The sequence below is a fragment of the Somniosus microcephalus genome, chromosome 20 (genome assembly GCF_052327205.1).
Source record: "Somniosus microcephalus isolate GS21.2 chromosome 20, FLI_Smic_1.0, whole genome shotgun sequence".
In the NCBI taxonomy this organism is placed as follows: Eukaryota; Metazoa; Chordata; class Chondrichthyes; order Squaliformes; family Somniosidae; genus Somniosus; species Somniosus microcephalus.
In genome coordinates, this window is record NC_141006.1 from 22,188,556 (window position 1) to 22,208,778 (window position 20,223).

The 20,223-nt window shown below is 50.8% G+C and overlaps 1 protein-coding gene across 1 annotated transcript in view; it reads left to right on the forward strand.

Annotated features, from left to right (window-relative positions):
• mnmip1 (manchette microtubule inner protein 1) overlaps positions 1-20,223 on the forward strand; it is a 145,140-nt gene that overhangs the window by 97,415 nt on the left and 27,502 nt on the right. Inside the window, exons 11-12 of the mRNA XM_085963172.1 lie at positions 7,852-7,923; positions 19,124-19,238. Of these exons, the coding sequence (XP_085819298.1) occupies positions 7,852-7,923; positions 19,124-19,238 (187 nt within the window). The remainder of the gene's footprint in view (positions 1-7,851; positions 7,924-19,123; positions 19,239-20,223) is intronic.

Here is a 20,223-nt window from a genome sequence, read left to right on the forward strand (position 1 = left end):
CACCACCGTACCCTGTGTCTACACCACCGTACCCTGTGTCTACACCACCGTACCCTGAGTCTACACCACCGCACCCTGCGTTTACCCCACCGTACCCTGCGTCTACACCAGTGTACCCTGCGTCTACACCACCGTACCCTGCGTCTACACCACCGTACCCTGCGTCTACACCACCGTACCCTGCGTCTACACCACCGTACCCTGCGTCTACACCACCGTACCCTGCGTCTACACCACCGTACCCTGAGTCTACACCACCGTACCCTGCGTCTACACCACCGTACCCTGCGTCTACACCACCGTACCCTGCGTCTACACCACCGTACCCTGCGTCTACACCACCGTACCCTGCGTCTACACCACCGTACCCTGCGACTACAGCACCGTACCCTGTGTCTACCGCCCCGTACCCTGTGTTCTCTGATTCGCGACACGGAGTGTCCACAGGCACCTTTCTGTAATTCAGAGGCATGTACATGGCCAACTCCCAGGTGCACAGTTGGCTACCTCTTACAATTTGCCTCTCGCAATCACCTGACAGCGACCAGCTGACATCCCCTTCCCCTTAGCCAGTGTACCCACGACTGATGCAACCCATCGTGCACGGGATCATGGAGGTGGTTCCAGCCGCAGTGCCACTGGGCAGCCTGTGGAACAGAATCTCTCATTGTTACTCTTGCCGACCTATTTTCTGTTCGGTTAATTCTGCCCGCGGGCCACTGCTTGTCTGTGTCGTGCTGGGAAAGGTGCACTCGGCCACTTCCTCTCTCTCCAGCTGCAAGGTGATCAGCACCCCACAGTAGGAGCAGGGCACCCTGCTATCCTGTGCATCAGTCACTGAAACTGCTCAAAGGGTGATGACATACAGCGGAACACATGCACCACAAACCACACGTAGGATCCAGAGAGAAACAAGTTCCAACAAGGGCCTGATAGATGCAAGATCTTGAAGAAAGAACTGAAAATGGTACAATTTTAAAGGGGGTGCAGGAACAGACACACCTGGGGCTGTGCGTACACAAATCTTTGAAGGTGGGAGGACAAGTTGAGAAGGCTGTTTAAAAAAGCAGACGGGATCCTTGGGTTTATTAATCGAGGAATAGAGAACCGAGGCAAGGTAGCTATGTTAAACCTTTATAAAACACTGGTTAGGCCTCAGCTGGAATATTGGGATGAATTTTAACACCCAAAAACCCGTGGGCTGGGGTCGGGTCAGATGTTAACATTTTTAAAATCCAACCCCAACCCTCCCACTTCCAGGTGTAACGGAGGTGGGGCAAGGGGCGGGCAGCCAACCCGCTCCCAGGAGGTGGGTTGGCAATTTAAATATGTCAGTGAGGCGGGCAGCCTCTGATTTAACCTGCTTTGCCGGTTTAGCTGTGGCCGACCAGGGTTCCCAGGCTTCAAAAGCCCGGCAGCGGAAGGTTGGCGAGGACTGCCTCCGGGAGAAGGTAAGTGCCTTTACTGCTCTGCTTGTGGGCCAGGAGGAGCAGGAGTGCTTCCCCCCCGACCCCCCCAAGCTCCCCCCGCAATCAGACCCCCCTCCGTACAAAGACCCCTGGGGTCGGGGATCGGGACCCCCCCCCTCACCTGGTTCGGGGATCAGACCTACCTGCTCTGGTGTCCTCCCTGCCCACCTGGAAGCCAAGTCTGTCAATCAGGCTGACTTCTGGGCGAGAAACCTGTCAAGGACATAAGAACATAAGAAATAGTAGCAGGAGTAGGCCATTCGGTCCCTCGAGCCTGCTCCTCCATTCAATGAGATCATGGCTGATCTTCTGCCTCAACTCCATTCACCGGCCCTATCGCCATATCCCTTGATGCCCTTACTAGTCAGAAATCTATCGACTTCTGTTTTGAATATACCCAATGACTGAGCCTCCACAGCCCTCTGGGGTAGAGAATTCCAAAGATTCACCACCCTCTGTGTGAAGAAATGTCTTCTCATCTCAGTCCTGAATGGCCTACCCTTTATCCTGAGGCTGTGGCCCCTGGTTCTAGACTCCCCAGCCAAGGGAAACATTCTCCCAGCATCCATCCTATCAAGCCCTGTAATAATTTTGTATTCTTCAATGAGATCCCCTCTCAGTCTTCTGAATTCAAGAGAATACAGGCCTAGTTTACTCAATCTCTTCTCATACGACAGTCCCACAATCCCAGGAATCAATCTCGTGAACCTTTGTTGCACTCCCTCTATGGCAAGTATATCCTTCCTTAGGTAAGGAGACCAAAATTGTACACAGTACTCCAGGTGTGGTCTCACCAAGGCCCTATATAATTGGAGTAAGACTTCTTTACTCCTGTACTCAAATCCTCTTGTAATGAAGGCCAGCATACCATTGGCCTTCCTAATGGCTTGCTGCACATGCACATTCACTTTCAGTGACTCATGTACAAGGACACCCAGGTCCCTTTGAGCATCTGCATTCCCCAATCTTTCACCATTTAGGAAATACTCTGCCTTTCTGTTTTTTTCTACCAAAGTGGATAACTTCACATTTATCCACATTATATTCCATCTGCCATGTTCTCGCCCACTCACTGAGCCTGTCGAGATCCCCTTGAAGCCTCTTCACATCCTCTTCACAACTGACACTGCCACCTAGCTTTGTATCATCAGCAAATTTGGAAATGTTACATTTAGTCCCCTCGTCCAAATCATTTATATAGATTGTGAATAGCTGGGGCCCAAGTACCAATCCTTGCAGTACCCCACTAGTCGCAGCCTGCCATCCTGAAAAAGACCTGTTTATCTCTACTCTTTGTTTTCTGTCTGTTAACCAATTCTCAATCCATGCTAGTATATTACCCCCAATTCCATGTGCCCTCATTTTGTTCACCAACCTCTTGTGTGGGACCTTATCGAAGGCCTTCTGAAAATCCAAATACACCACACCTACCGGTTCCCCTTTGTCTACTCCACTAGTTACATCCTCAAAGAACTCCAATAGGTTTGTCAAACAGGATTTCCCTTTCATAAATCCATGTTGACTCTGCCCAATCTTACTATTAGTTTCTCAGTGCCCAGTTATTGCATCCTTTATAATAGATTCCAGCATTTTCCCAACTACCGATGTGAGGCTAACAGGTCCGTAGTTCGGTAGGACAAAAGACGCACAGTGTGGTGTTAAAACTCCATAGCATGCTGGGAAACCTGGACGTTTCCCGTCCGAAACTCCGTCCCCCTCCCAGCCTACTTAACCCGTTCCTGTTAGTATCCAGGCCATTGTGTCCAATTCTGGGCACCACACTTTAGGAAGGATGCCAACGTCTTAGAGAGGGTACAGAAGAGATTTACTAGAATGGTACCAGGGATGAGGGACTTCAGTTATGTGGAGAGACTGGAGAAGCTGGGCTTGTTCTCCTTAGAGCAGAGAAGGTTGAGGGAAGATTTGATAGAGCTGTTCAAAATCATGAAGGGTTTTGATAGAGTAAATAAGGCGAAATTGTTTCCAGTGGTAGAAGAGTCAGTAACCAGAGGACACAGATTTAAGGTGATTGGCAAAAGAACCAGAGGCGACATAAAGAAACATTTTTTTACAGAGCGAGTTGTTGTGATCGTGAACGCACTGCCTGAAAGGGTGGTGGAAGCAGATTTAATATTAACATTCAAAAGAGAATTGGATAAATACTTGAAGGGAAAAAAATTGGAGGGCTCTGGGGAAAGAGCGGGGCAGTGGGATCATTTGGATAGCCCTACCAAAGAGCCGGCACAGGCACGAGGGGCCGAATGGCCTCCTTCTGTGCTGTATGATTCTATGAAATGCTAAAAGTGCACACCAGGTCTGTTAGCATCGGAAAAGAGCAAAGTTTAACTTGTCGGGCGGAGATCCTTCATTGAATTGGAAATTCTTGTCTGGTCCCCTTCTTTTTAAACCCATGAGGGAAAGGTCTCCTCTCGTTTTTTCCCTGCTATCTCTGGCCAGTGGACCAACTTTTACTGTGTGTAGTCAACCTGATTCCAGACCTGACCAGTGCCCTTCCAGGAGTCGGTGAGAGTGGGTGGAGGGTGTCTCTCACTATATGTATCCCCCCAGCCTCACTTCATGTGGAGAAAGCATCAAGCTTGCAGTTAATTTCCTCCATAATGACACAGCTGTGTCTCATAGAATAGAAATAGAATCATAGAAAGTTACAGCACGGAAGGAGGCCATTCGGCCCATCGTGTCCGCACCGGCCGACAAAGAGCTATCCAGTCTAATCCCACTTTCCAGCTCTTGGTCCGTAGCCCTGTACGTTGCGGCACTTCAAGTGCATATCCAAGCACTTTATAAATGTGGTGAGGGTTTCTGCCTCTACCACCCTTTCAGGCAGTGAGTTCCAGACCCCCACCACCCTCTGGGTGAAGAAATTTCCCCTCAAATCCCCTCTAAACCTTCCCCCAATTACTTTAAATCTGTGCCCCCTAGTTGTTGACCCCTCTGCTAAGGGAAATAGATCCTTCCTATCCACTCTATCTAGGCCCCTCATAATTTTATACACCTCACTAAGGTCTCCCCTCAGCCTCTTCTGTTCCAAAGAAAACAAACCCAGCCTATCCAATCTTTCCTCGTAGCTAAATTCCTCCAGCCCAGGCAACATCCTTGTAAATCTCCTCTGTACCCTCTCTAGTGCAATCACATCTTTCCTGTAATGTGGTGACCAGAACTGTACACAGTACTCTAGCTGTGGCCTAACTAATGTTTTATACAGTTCAAGCATAACCTCCCTGCTCTTGTATTCTATGCCTCAGCTAATAAAGGCAAGTATTCCATATGCCTTCTTAACCACCTTATCTACCTGTCTTGCTACCTTCAGGGGTCTGTGGACATGCACTCCAAGGTCCCTTTGTTCCTCTACACTTCTCAGCGTCCTACCATGTAATGTGTATTCCTTTGCCTTGTTAGCCCTCCCCAAATGCATTACCTCACACTTCTCTGTAATAAATTCCATTTGCCACTGTTCTGCCCACCTGACCAGTTCATTGATATCTTCCTGCAGTCTGCAGCTTCCTTCTTCATTATCAACTACACAGCCGATTTTAGTCTGTGGGTGAGGATGGCACTCCTGTCCCAGACAGGGAATGGTATCAGCCATGGCTCAGTGGTACATTCTCGTCAGAAGGTTGTGGGTTCAAGCCCCACTCCAGAGACTTGAGCACATAATCCAGGCTGACACTCCACTGCAGTGCTGAGGGAACGCTGCACTGTCGGAGGTGCCGTCTTTCAGATGAGACATTAAACCGAAGCCCCATCTGCCCTCTCAGGTGGACTTAAATATCCATTGGCACTATTTTGAAGAAGAGCAGGGGAGCTCTCCAGGTGTCCTGGTCAACATTTATCCATTAACCAACATCACAAAAACAGATGACCTGGTCATGATCACATTGCTATTTGTGGGAGCTTGTGGGAAATTGGCTGCCGCGTTTCCTACATTACAACACTTCAAAAATATTTAATTGGCTATAAAGCGCTTTGGGACGTCCTGAGGTCATGAAAAGCGCTATATAAATGCAATACCTTTTCCTTTTTCCTAGAGCTTAAACTTTAATAAAAGCAGGTGTTTATGTATCTGTGTGTTCAGTGCACATTGGCAAACCTGCCCAGCTTTGTGGATTGGGTTGTGCAGTAGGTTAGGAATTGTGCTTTCACTGATGGCACCTGGGTTTTGAACACAGACCAGAGTTCTCTGCTGTCTGTAGGGATTTGGAAATTAATCTGAGCTGTGCTAGAGGGTGAAAGGTCACAGCTGGAAACGATCCCTCATTTGGCAGTGTATCGACGAGTTCACACAGAGAAGCCCCAAGGTTGGTTAATGTGGGAAAATGGAAAGGGAAAGACTTACATTTGTACAGCACCTTTCACCACTTCAGGACGTCCCAAAGCGCTTTACAGCCAATGAAGTGCAGTCACTGTTGTAATGTAGGAAAGGCGACAGCTAACATTGCACACAGCAAGGTCCCATAAACAGTAATGTGATAATGACCAGATAATCTGTTTTGTTAGTTGAGGGATAATTATTGGCCAGGATACTGGGGAGAACTCCCCCTGCTCTTCTTCGACATATTATCAATGGGATTGTAACAAATTGTGTGCCAGCTGAGCTGATGTTCCAAGCTAATGCCAGGCCAGCTCATTTAAATATTTTAGGGGGGGGGGAATTTGATGTGTGCCGCACGGCATGCTGGGAGCAACAGCAGGACGGTGGGGGGTCAGGGGTCGGGGGAGGTCGGAATATCAGGCTCCTGCGGCCAGTGAAGGACTGTTACAGCGCTGTGTGTCTTCTCCATCGGGAGACTCGTCCTCTTTCAGAATGTGGCTGTGGGAGGCCAAAAAAAAAAGCCATGGGTAGAGTTTCTGATTTGGGAGCAATCGGTGCCCTAAATTGTGCCAATTTTGAGAAGTGTTTTTTTTTCCTCAAGTTTCCACTCAAACTCTTTTGAATATCATCGAACACAAAATTTGCCACGAACCAGCGTCATCGGGCCGCGTCTTAAAACATAATAATATTGCTTGATATATTCAAGAGTGGTAAGCGGTTTGATTAATACAGCTGGAAGTGGGTTTATCACAAAAATAAGCATTTTATAATCAGAGTGTCTCGTCCACCACCTGTGAGTATACAGATTTTAACTAACTGAAAATAACTTAAAAAAACTATGCAGAACCATTTCCTAGTTATATTGGGGTACGGTAGTCAGTTTCTTAGTAAGTTCAAAGAAAATTACATTCAAAAGCTTTTCAAACTTGCCAATTAGTGTCCTTACGCCCAAAAGAACCAGCTTAATTTTTAGAGCATTTAGCGGAAACTCGCCATGGTGATTAATTTGATATGGGGGCACGGCCAGTTTTGTGGGTGGGGCCAGCTCCTAGCGTGATGTTTTGAAAACTAGCGCAAAAGACGTTTTGTGTTGAACGAAATTTTGGGCTCGATCTTTTGCGTGGGTTTCGCCGATTTCGGATGAATTCCGCCGAAAATACCAGCGCAACCGAGCGGAAACTCCAGGCAAGAAAGAGTGGCTCTTAAACCAGGAGAGGGCAAAATTTAAATGATTTGGATAGGCCGCTCCTGAACCCATATTATGGGGCTTTGGCCTAATTTCATGTTGAAACCGGGCCTATAATTGGCTCGATGTGAAGACCGTGTAGTCGACGGGTCGTACGGAACGCAGAGAGCATCAGCCAGTGAGTGGGCCTCGGGCATGATAGTGTGGGACCCTGGCGCCCAAAACACTGGGGGCATTCAGCTTAGCATGATCAGTGCACGAAGCGATTTGAGCTGTTTCTGAGGGACCTGGAATGGTGAGTCTGCCGTTTTATTTTACATCGCGGGGTTTCTGTAGGGAACGTGTTGGTTACGCAGCTTGCTCTCACCGTGCTCAGGAAGCTGCAGTTAACCACACAACATGTGATTGAATCTGTGGGCTGTCGGTCAGACTGTGCTAGTTAGCAAGCGCGCAAGGCACTTTGCAACGAGATGCTCACAGGGGTTTTTCGAATAATACCTTCCGTTTGAGTTTGCACTGAGTGTGTGCATGTGCGTGGGGTAGAGGTGGTGCCAGGAGGTGAGAACTTCGTTCCGAAACAGGAACTTGTGGGATCCAAGGATCCTGTGTATTTTCCTCTTCTGTATATGTTTCTGAAGCATTAAGAAGCTAGGAAAGTTCTAATCTGCCTGCATAGAGGATACGAATATGATTTAACTTAAGATATGTGTAGCTATGGCACTCAGAGCCCATCTGTGCTTAGTAGTTTCGACCTCGCTCAAGTCAACTTCTGATTACAATGTATCTTCACAACTTTTTCGCACCTGCACACGAAAAATGACTATTTCTTTTTAAGTTGGACGCCTCTTTGGGTTTCTATTTTATTTTAACTTCTAAGCCTGACGCCATGGCAACAGCAAAGACCCCGGAGCTGTTCCTTTGGAAAATCGACCACAAAGGTAAGCGTAGAAAATCCTACCAACCTGAAATGTGACTGATGAGAGCTAGTGGCCCAAGAGCCTCACTCACTCTGTTGCTTTAGTGTCTCTCGATGCTCTGAAAGTGCAAACCCCTTTACAAGAAAGGCTTAAGTTGGAAGATCTCCATAAGGATCGCCTTATAAACGGCACTGTCCTCAGAACTTCAGAGGCAGAGGCCTTGAAATGCCGCTGAGTGAGTATTAGCGCACGGGCGCTGGTGGCTTTGTATAGATTGCTCTGGCCGCTATTTTAACTGAAGGCCCAACCAGTTCATTTTAAAACAGCAGGCAGAGGAATCACTAATACAAAAGCAAAATACTGTGGATGCTGGAAATCTGAAATAAAAACAGAAAATGCTGGAAATACTCAGCAGGTCAGGCAGCATCTGTGGAGAGAGAAACAGAGTTAACGTTTCAGGTCGATGACCCTTCGTCAGAACTGGTAAAAATTGGAGATGGAACAGGTTTTTAAGCAAGAGCAGGGGCAGGGAAAGTGGGGAGGGGAGGAAAGAACAAAAGGGAAGGTCTGTGATAGGATGGAAGGCAGGAGAGATTAAGAGACATTAAGAGAGATTAAGAGATGGTGCAAGGCAAAAGGAGATGGTAATGGGACAAGTTAAGAAACAAAAGATGACTCTAGATGAAGTGTAAATGGCAATGGCAGAATCATCGACAGCTGCCATGTGAGAGAGAGAGAAATAAATGGAAAATAAAGGATAGGGGCCGAGGTTATGATCTGAAATTGTTGAACTCTATGTTGAGTCCGGAAGGCTGTAAAGTGCCTAATCGAAAGATGAGGTGCTGTTCCTCGAGCTTACACTGAGCTTCCGTGGAACAATGCAAGAGGCTGAGGACGGTGAGGTCAGAGTGGGAGTGGAGCGGTGAATTAAAGTGACAGGTGACCGGAAGCTCGGGGTCCCCCTTACAGACTGAATGGAGGTGTTCCGCAAAGCGGTCACCCAATCTACGTTTGGTCTCCCCAATGTAGAGGAGACCGCATTGTGAGCAGCGACAGTATACCAAATTGCAAGAAGTACAAGTAAATCGCTGTTTCACCTGGAAGGTGTGTTTGGGGCCCTGGACAGTGGGAAGTGGGGAGGTAAAAGGGCAGGTGTTGCATCTCCTGTGCTTGCACGGGAAGGTGCCAGGCAAAGGGGAAGGGGTGTTGGGGATGATAGAGGAGTGGACGAGAGTGTCGCGGAGGGAGCGGTCCCTTCTGAATGCTGAAAGGGGAGGTGAGGGGAAGATGCGTTTGGTGGTGGGATCACGCTGGAGCTGGCGGAAATGGCGGAGGATGATCCGTTGAATGTGGAGGCTGGTGGGGTGAAATGTGAGGACAAGGGGAGCCCTATCGTGGTTCCGGGAGGGAGGGGCAGGGGTGAGAGCAGAAGTGTGGGAAATAGAACGGACACTGTCAAGGGCCGTGTCAACCACAGTAGAGGGGAATCCTCGGTTGAGGAAAAAGGAAGACATGTCGGAAGCACTAGTATGGAAGGTGGCATCGTCAGAGCAGATGCGACGGAGACGGGGAAACTGGGAGAAAGGAACAGAGTCCTTACAGGAAGCGGGGTGGGAGGAAGTGTAGTTCAGGTAGCTGTGAGAGTCGGTGGGCTTGTAGTGAATGTTTGTCAATAGCCTATCCCCAGAGATGGAGGCAGAGAAGTCAAGGAAGGGAAGGGAAGAGTCGGAGATGGACCATGTGAAGGTGAGGGAAGGGTGGAAATTGGAAGTAAAGTGAATGAAATTTTCTAGTTCAGAGCGAGAGCAGGAAACAGCACCGATACAGTCATCAATGTACTGGAAAAAGAGGTGAGGGAGGGTGTGATGAAATATTCCATTCATCACTGCCTGTGACTGTGGTTGGTTTCAGTGTCATTTCCCTTCCCCCAGTCCTCATTGTATTGTTTATTGGAATGTGCTGGAATGTGCTGTGTGTGTAGGGCTCCGCCCATACCTGGCCCCTTTTGTAAGCTAGCTCAGTCTGGCCTCAGTCTCCAGAAGGAAGATACCTCTCTCTCTTACATGTTACTTTCTAAGTTAATAAAAGCCTTGTTTTGTTTCGCTAACATCGAGTCTCGGAATTATTGAGGCACATCAATTTTATTAACTTACTTTTCAACACTATGGATCAACTCCTGAAACCCGAACGTTTGGATTTGGATCAACATGCTCCGGACGCATCAGCACGCTTCGGACACTGGTTTGAGTGTATGGAATTCTTCCTGGACAATTCCGCAGCCGTCAAAGACGCTACGGACGCTGCGAGGATGAGACTCGGAATTCTGCGGAATTGGGTAAGCCACCGGGTTTACCCCCTCATCCAAGACGCCGATACGTACCTGGCCGCCTGCGACATCTTAAAGGCGCATTACCAGCAGCCTACGAATGAGGTGTATGCTAGGCATCTGCTCGCTACTCGCGCACAGCGACCTGGGGAATCGGTGGAGGAGTTCCTAAGCACCCTGAAAATGCTTGGCAAAGACTGCAAGTGCCGAGATGTAAAAGCCGCAGTGTACACTGACGAGCTTGTTCGCGATGCCTTTATCACAGGCCTCAGCTCCACTTACATCCGGCAAAGACTGCTGGAAAAAACGGGGTTGGACCTGAAACAGGCTGCGGACACCGCGCGATCCCTGGATATGGCCCAGAGAAACTCGGACGCCTACTCTTCAGCCCGCGCCGTCCACGCCGCCACGTGTGCACCGAGGGTGCCGCCATCTTGGAAGGCATCTTCCCCGCCCGGCAGCCCGACACCGGCGGGGCCCCGCTCTCCCCCCAGAAGCCCTACGACAGCCGCGACGCGTCAGGGACCCAACTGCTACTTCTGCGGGCAGCCAAAACACACCAGAAACCTGTGCCCGGCGAAAGGCACCACCTGCTTTAAGTGCGGTAAGAAGGGACACTTCGGGAAGGTGTGCAGAGGGAACCCCGCCGGAAAACCAACCGCCGGAAAACCCGCCACCGCCGCGTGTGCGCCGTGGGAGCGGCCATCTTGGACGCCATCTTGCCCGACCTCGTGGGGTCCGCCATCTTATGAGCAGACAGCGTGGACGCCATCTTGTCTCGATCAGGGCCCTACAGTGGCATCGGTCACAGTGGACCAGACCAGGCTGCACCCGCTATCCAAATCAATGGTGGACATCGAGGTAAACGGGTGCCGGGTTAAATGTTTAATTGACAGTGGAAGCACGGAGAGTTTTATCCACCCTGAACTGGCACAGCAACTCTCCCTAAAGGTGGTCCCTGCCCAGGGTACCATCTCTATGGCTGATAAAACCCAGACATCGACCATTCTGGGTTACTGCACGGTACAATTGGGCGTTAACGGAACTGTATACGATAATTTTAAAGTATTAATCATGAAGAACCTATGTGCGAGCGTGATCTTGGGCCTGGATTTCCAGTGCAACCACCAAAGCATCACGCTCAAGTACGGTGGGTCCCAGCCGCCCCTCACAGTGTGCGGTCTGGCTACCCTGAAGGTAAAGCCGCCTTCGCTATTCGCGAACCTTACCCCTAACTGCCGGCCAATAGCGACCAAAAGCAGGAGGTACAGCTGGGAGGACAGGCGGTTTATCGCGACCGAGGTAGACAGGCTCCTGAAAGAGCGCATTATTGAACGCAGCAACAGCCCGTGGCGTGCCCAAGTGGTAGTGGTAAGGGGTAGCGAGAAGAAACGGATGGTGATCGACTATAGTCAAACGATCAACGGGTACACCCAACTAGACGCCTACCCGCTACCCCGCATATCAGAAATGGTGAACCAAATCGCCCAATACCGGGTGTTCTCCACCATCGACCTCAAGTCAGCGTACCACCAGCTCCCTATCAGACCAGAGGACCACCCATACACCGCCTTCGAGGCGAACGGACGCCTCTACCAATTCCTCAGAGTCCCCTTTGGGGTGACGAATGGGGTCTCGGTTTTTCAGAGGGAGATGGACCGCATGGTCGATGACCACCACTTGCAGGCAACCTTCCCCTACCTCGACAACGTCACCATCTGCGGCCACAATCAGCAGGATCACGACTCGAACCTCGAGAGGTTCCTGGAAACCGCACAAAAACTCAACCTCACCTACAACGAGGACAAGTGCGTTTTCAACACCATGCGCCTCTGCATACTAGGCAGCGTGGTGGAGAATGGGGAAATCGGACCAGACCCCGACCGATTGCGCCCCCTACGGGAGCTGCCCCTGCCCAACACTCCCAAAGCCCTGAAAAGGTGCCTGGGGTTATTTTCTTATTATTCCCAATGGGTCCCCAACTACTCCGACAAAGCCCGCCCCCTCTTGAAAGCATCCTCTTTCCCGCTCTCTGCTGAGGCCCACGCCGCCTTCAAAAGCATTAAGCAGGATATTGAGCGGGCCACGCTACAGGCAGTGGACGAGAACACTCCATTTCAAGTGGAAAGTGATGCGTCTGACTTTGCCTTGGCGGCCACCCTCAACCAGGCGGGGCGGCCCGTAGCTTTCTTCTCGAGGACCCTCCAAGGGCCCGAGATCAGACACTCCTCCGTGGAAAAGGAGGCCCAAGCCATTGTGGAGGCAGTGCGCCACTGGCGCCACTACCTAGCCGGCAAATGCTTCACCCTACTTACCGACCAGCGGTCGGTAGCGTTTATGTTCAATAATAAGCAGAGGGGGAAGATTAAAAATGATAAGATTCTTAGGTGGCGGATCGAGCTCTCCACCTTCGAGTACGACATCATTTACCGGCCAGGGGCCCTTAACGAATCCCCTGACGCCCTCTCACGAGGGATGTGTGCCAGCGCCACCGGGGATCGGCTACAGACCCTCCACAACGACTTCTGCCACCCAGGGGTCACGCGGCTGTTCCACTTCATAAAGTCCCGTAACTTACCCTACTCGATTGAGGAAGTTCGGTCTCTGACCAGGAACTGCCGCACTTGCGCTGAGTGCAAGCCTCGGTTCTACCGCCCAGATAGAGCCCACTTAATCAAAGCTACACGGCCCTTTGAGCGGCTCAGCTTAGATTTCAAGGGCCCCCTCCCGTCCGTCGACCGCAATGTTTACTTCCTGAACATTGTGGACGAATACTCCCGGTTCCCATTCGCCGTCCCCTGCCCAGACATGACCAGCGCCACGGTCATTAAATGCCTCAACAGCCTGTTCTGCCTGTTCGGTATGCCGAGCTACATCCATACGGATAGGGGGGCGTCCTTCATGAGTGAAGAGCTACGCCAGTACATGCTGTCCAAGGGGATCGCCACGAGCCGTACCACCAGCTGCAACCCCCGGGGTAACGGCCAAGTGGAGCGAGAGAACGGGACAGTATGGAAAGCACTCACTCTAGCTCTAAGGACCAAGGGCCTCCCTATCTCCCGCTGGCAGGAAGTCCTCTCGGATGTGCTCCATTCGATACGGTCGCTATTGTGTATGGCCACTAATGCCACGCCTCATGAACGAATGTTTGTCTTTCCCCGGAAATCCACCTCAGGCGTATCCATGCCGTCATGGCTCTCCACCCCAGGTCCGGTACTCGTGCGAAGGCATGTGAGGGGCCACAAGACGGACCCTCTCGTGGAGCCAGTACACCTACTCCACGCCAACCCCCAATACGCATATGTCCGGCACGCCGACGGAAGGGAGGACACCGTGTCCATAAAAGACGTCGCCCCAGCCGGCATCGACAACAACCACGGCAATAGCAGCAACAACGATCACAGCAACTCTTACCCACCCACTACTCTTTCATCACCCCCAGAAGAACATCGACCAATGGCACCCCCACCAACTACCCCTTCAACAACCCTGGCGGCACCCCCGGCAGAGACCCAGGAGACTACCGGGGACACCCAGCCGACACCCGCGGCACCACAACAGCCACGTCGGTCGCAGAGGACTATCAAACCCCTGAACAGACTAAATCTATAGAAGGGGTGAATGTGATGAAATATTCCATTCATCACTGCCTGTGACTGTGGTCGGTTTCAGTGTCATTTCCCTTCCCCCAGTCCTCATTGTATTGTTTATTGGAATGTGCTGGAATGTGCTGTGTGTGTAGGGCTCCGCCCATACCTGGCCCCTTTTGTAAGCTAGCTCAGTCTGGCCTCAGTCTCCAGAAGGAAGATACCTCTCTCTCTTACGTGTTACTTTCTAAGTTAATAAAAGCCTTGTTTTGTTTCGCTAACATCGAGTCTCGGAATTATTGAGGCACATCAGAGGGGACCTGAGTAGGACTGGAACAAAGAATGTTCCACATATCCCACGAAAAGGCAGGCATAGCTAGGACCCATGCAGGTTCCCATAGCAACACCTTTAATTTGGAGGAAGTGAGTGGAGTCAAAGGAGAAGTTGTTCAATGTGAGAACAAGTTCAGCCAGGTGGAGGAGGGTGGTGGTGAGCCTCTGTTCAAGGAAGAAGCGGAGTGGGGACACAGTCTAAGGATAAAGGGTAGGCCATTTAGGACAGAAATGAGGAGGAATTTCTTCACCCAGAGAGTGGTGAACCTGTGAAACTCTCTATCACAGAAGGCAGTGGAGGCCAGTTCATTAAATATATTCAAGAAGGAGTTGGATATATTTCTTAAGGCTAAAGGGATCAAGGGGTATGGGGAGAAAGCAAGGACCGGGTACTGAGTTTGGATGATCAGCCATGATCGCATTAAATGGCGGAGCAGGCTCGAGGGGCCGAATGGCCTACTCCTGCTCCTAACTTCTATGTTTCTATGTTTCTATGAGTGCCTTCAGGCCATCCTGGTGGGGGATGGAGGTGTAGAGGGATTGTACGTCCATAGTGAAAAGCAAATGGTTGGGGCCAGGAAACTGTTAAAGTGGCGGAGGGTGTCGGAAGAGTCACGGATGTAGGTGGGAAGAGACTGGACAAGGGGAGAAAAAATAGAGTTGAGATAGGAAGAGATAAGTTCCGTGGGGCAAGAACAGGCTGAAACGATGGGTCTACCTGTTTGTGGATCTTGGGAATCAGGTAGAAGCGGGCTGTGCGGGGTTGGGGAATTATGAGGTTGGCGGCCGTGGAGGGAAGATCTTCAGAGGAGATGAGGTCAGTGACGGTCTGGGAAATGGTGGCTTGATGTTCGGTAGTGGGGTCATGGTCCAGGCGGAGGTAGGAGGAGGTGTCGGAGAGTTGGCGTTCAGCCTCCACTAGGTAGAGGTTGGTTCGCCAAACAACAACAGCACCACCCTTGTCAGCAGGTTTAATGACAATGTTGGTGTTGGATCTGAGAGAATGGAGTGCTGCGAATCACTCACTGGGGCAGATCTTGACTTTGTGCGATAGTGTAAATGGGCAGCCCGTTTTACATTGAAGTCAATGGAGATAAAAATGCGGAGTGATGTAAAACGGGCTGCCCGTTCGCTTTCACCCATTTCACACAGTCAAGGTCTACCCCATTAAGGTGTTTGTACACTAATATTTGCAAGGCTAATGATTATTGTTTGACAGTCAATAGCGGCCCAGGTCAAAACGTGGATTGTGTGTGTCTTGCTCCAGAGAAATTCAGCACTCTCTGGGAGATCTCTTGTTCATAGAGTTGCTGGGCTCATCAAGGACAAATGGATTCTGTCCCTTTTGCGATCAACACAGCCAGTTCTGTGCTTCAACACAGGCTCCTCTGCTATGGTTGAGTCGCAGCTCACCCATTTACAGTGTACAGGAACTGGCACTGAGACCCACACAGGCCCAGATGGGAGTGAATCGTTGCCTTTTACCCGCTGTGTACTATACATGTACAGGAGCTGGCACTGAGACCCACACAGGCCCAGATGGGAGTGAATCATTGCCTTTTACCCGCTGTGTACTATACATGTACAGGAGCTGGCACTGAGACCCACACAGGCCCAGATGGGAGTGAATCATTGCCTTTTACCCGCTGTGTACTATACATGTACAGGAGCTGGCACTGAGACCCACACAGGCCCAGATGGGAGTGAATCATTGCCTTTTACCCGCTGTGTACTATACATGTACAGGAGCTGGCACTGAGACACTCAAGAGCTGTACAGTAACAGGCGGGAGTGTATCGATGCCTGTTATGAATGCTATAGAAATGTAAGTTCTTGTTGAGTTTGCTTTCACTGCACTGGGCACAGTCTGTACCCACAGGGCCCGTACTCACTGCCCTGGGCATGGTCTGTACTCACTGCACTGGGCACGGTCTGTACCCACAGAGCCCGTACTCGCTGCACTGGGCACGGTCTGTACCCACAGAACCCGTACTCACTGCACTGGGCACGGTCTGTACCCACAGAGCCCGTACTCGCTGCACTGGGCACGGTCTGTACCCACAGAACCCGTACTCACTGCACTGGGCACGGTCTGTACCCACAGAGCCCGTACTCGCTGCACTGGGCACGGTCTGTACCCACAGAGCCCGTACTCACTGCTCTGGGCGCCGTCTGTACCCACAGAGCCCGTACTCACTGCACTGGGCACAGTCTGTACCCACAGAGCCAGTACTCACTGCACTGGGCGCGGTCTGTACCCACAGAGCCCGTACTCACTGCACTGGGCACAGTCTGTACCCACAGAGCCAGTACTCACTGCCCTGGGCACAGTCTGTACCCACAGAGCCCGTACTCACTGCACTGGGCGTGGTCTGTACTCACTGCCCTGGGCACAGTCTGTACCCATAGAGCCCGTACCCACTGCACTGGGCACGGTCTGTACCCACAGAGCCCGTACTCACTGCACTGGGCACAGTCTGTACCCACAGAGCCCGTACTCACTGCACTGGGCACGGTCTGTACCCACAGAGCCCGTACTCACTGCCCTGGGCACGGTCTGTACCCACAGAGCCCGTACTCACTGCACTGGGCACAGTCTGTACCCACAGAGCCAGTACTCACTGCCCTGGGCACTGTCTGTACTGCAGTTGGCTCCTACAGTTACACTCAGTTGCCTGTTACCAGTTACGTCCCCTGATTGTGGTTACAGCACAACTTAAAGCAACAATTAACTCAATGTGTGACAGTTGCATAAACCATTATTATAATGAAGCGCCGAGTGTAAGATGCAAGCACTTCCTGTTGTGGCCTCACTGCTGTGTGTTTTAACGATGTATGAAAAGATTAGCGAGTGGGATGTGTGAATGACAGAAAGCTGAGGGTAGCAAGCAGGGGTAGCGGGCAGCAGGTAGCGGGTAGAGGGTAGCGGGCAAAGGGTAGAGGGTAGAGGGCAGAGGGTAGCAGGCAGAGCTCAGAGGGCAGAGGGCAGCAGGCAGAGCTCAGAGGGCAGAGGGTAATGAGTAGAGGGCAGAGGGCAGAGGGTAGTGGGCAGAGGGTAGTGGGCAGAGGGTTGCGGGCAGAGGGTTGCGGGCAGAGCTCAGAGGGTAGAGGGCAGAGGGCAGCAGGCAGAGCTCAGAGGGCAGAGGGTAATGAGTAGAGGGCAGAGGGTAGTGGGCAGAGGGTTGCGGGCAGAGGGCAGAGGGTCACAGCAGCTCTGTCTGCTGAGACTTCATTAGTAGCAGTTATTCTAAAATCTAAAGTTCTCCTTGGCTGGCCAGCAGATATTAGCCTACGGAATGAAGTAGAAATTCTTACACATGCAGCACACTGGCAGGAAACCAGAGAAACATTGCATAACATGTGGTCAAACTCAAATCCTGTTCGTGAATGTGTGAACCAGTAATATGTCAGAAATCCCCACTAACCCCCCATCCGCAGTACCAGTAACTGATCCAGTTCTGTGATACGAACATTCTCTCGTCCACTTCTGACCTGTTTTTATAAAAATTAACTGTTGCACAGAAGGGTATATTATATGTCTCTCGCCTTTGCTTTCTCTCGCTCTCTCTCTCATGGTCTGTCTCTCTTGTGTCCACACCAGGGTTGCCAACCCTCCGGGATTGTCCTGGAGTCTCCAGGGATTGAGGATTAATCTCCCGAAAGCAGAAAGTTCATAGGGGCATTCGAAAAATTGTGTGTTTTCTCATTTTCTTGGAAGACTTTCCATCTATTATAAAAGTGTTGGAAATGGGGAAAAGGCTGTTTGACTGGCAGTCAAGATTCATCCACCCAGGTATCGAAGAGTCTGTTCACTTTCCAGTTGGCGCGGGAAGGCGGGGCGTCACGTGGATTGACGTGTCGGGCGACCAATGGTGGGGGAGGGGCGGTTGGAGGCAGGAGGTCACGTGATGAAATCTCCAACCCTGCCCCTCACTCTCGCTGTGTACAATTCACTGTCTGTCTCTCCCTTGCTCTGACTCATCATGCCTCTGTCTCTTTGACCTCCTTCTGTCTGTTGGTTTCTACCATCATCCTGCTCTATTTGAGTGGTCTCTCTCACTTTCCGTTTCTCCTATCTCATTCTCAGCCTTTTCCTCTCTCGGACTCTGCACGTGTTTCTCTTTCCTAGAAAACTGTGAATATCAGAGGACAAATGCTTAACACATTCCTATGAAATTCCCCCATGTGCTATTTTAACGGAGGTGTTAATTCATTGAGATTAAACACGTTACTGCATGCATTACAACTGAGGATAGACGAGTGTCACATGAACGTGTTAAGAGTTCATCCCTAATATCGTCGTCAGTCATTTCTGAGCTTCTCCTTTGATTTCTGTGATGGTCTTTTTCGATCTACAGTGTCCGCTGTGGCTCAGAGGGTAGCACACTCTCGCCTGAGTCAGATGGTTGTGGGCTCAAGTCCCACTCCAGGGACTTGAGCACATAAAGCTAGGCTGACACTCCAGTGCAGTGCTGAGGGAGTGCTGCACTGTCGGAGGTGCCGTCTTTCAGATGAGACATTAAACCGAGGCCCCGTCTGCTCTCTCAGGTAGATGTGAACGATCCCACGGCATTATTTTGAAGAAGAGCAGGGGAGTTCTCCCGGTGTCCTGGCCAATATTTATCCCCCACCAATACCTAAAAAGCAGGTGATCTGGTAGAATATTTCATTGCTGTTGGTGGTAACTTGCTGTGAGCAAATTATCTGCCTGTTTCCTATAGTTACAAAAGTGACTAAAATTCAAATGTATTTCTTTGGCTGCAAAGCGCTTTGGGACAACTTCAGTGCAAGTCTTACTTTCTTTATCTCTGCGATTGTGTGTTTTAATCTCTTCCTGTCACTCTCAACTGCCACAGTTTCTCCCCCTCTCACTTTGCATCTACATCTGCCTGTTTGATGTTCTCTCTCTCACCCTCTTTCTGTGCCCTTGTCTTTCTCGGTTCTGTCTCTCTCACCGCCTCGGTCTCACTTGCAGATGAGAAGAAAGAACCCAAGAACGAATGGTCGGGACCTGCAGTCAAACCCAACTCGATGCCTCCCAAAAAGGTGCCCCCTCCTGTAAAAGTGAAGCCAGTGAACCTGCCAAATAAGTAAGTGAAACGATGTGATGTTTGCACTCAGGGCAGCAGCCTCTGCACCATCTCCAATTCCTGTAGTAATGCTTGTCCTCGCTCCGTGTTAACTTAACCACCTCTGTATAATGGATAATGCTGGACATTGTTAGATATAACCTGGGAAATGTGAGAAGTTTCTATTCTCATTCTAATAGGTGGTACAACATGGCATCATAATCGGGAGCCTGGGACAAAATAAGCCTTTATATCTGGGACAAGACCAGCCATCTTTTTAGACATTAATAATATATTTTTAATTTTTCCCGCCCATTATCTTGGGTTTCGTGGCTCAGTCCTCTCTTCAGCAGTGGCTATTTTCCTCACTACACCGCCTACTTGGCCAGCCGCCCTCTCCCATCTCCTCATTACATCGCCTACTTGGCCAGCCGCCATCTCCCATCTCCTCATTACATCGCCTACTTGGCCAGCCGCCATCTCCCATCTCCTCATTACATCGCCTACTTGGCCAGCACGCCCTCTCCCATCTCCTTATTACACCGCCTACTTGGCCAGCCGCCCTCTCCCATCTCCACATTACACCGCCTACTTGGCCAGCACGCCCTCTCCCATCTCCTCATTACATCGCCTACTGGGCCAGCACGCCCTCTCCCATCTCCTCATTACACCGCCTACTTGGCCAGCACGCCCTCTCCCATCTCCTCATTACATCGCCTACTTGGCCAGCACGCCCTCTCCCATCTCCTCATTACATCGCCTACTTGGCCAGCCGCCCTCTCCCATCTCCTCACTACACCGCCTACTTGGCCAGCACACCCTCTCCCATCTCCTCATTACACCGCCTACTTGGCCAGCACGCCCTCTCCCATCTCCTCATTACACCGTCTACTTGGCCAGCACACCCTCTCCCATCTCCTCATTACACCGTCTACTTGGCCAGCACGCCCTCTCCCATCTCCTCATTACACCGCCTACTTGGCCAGCACGCCCTCTCCCATCCCCT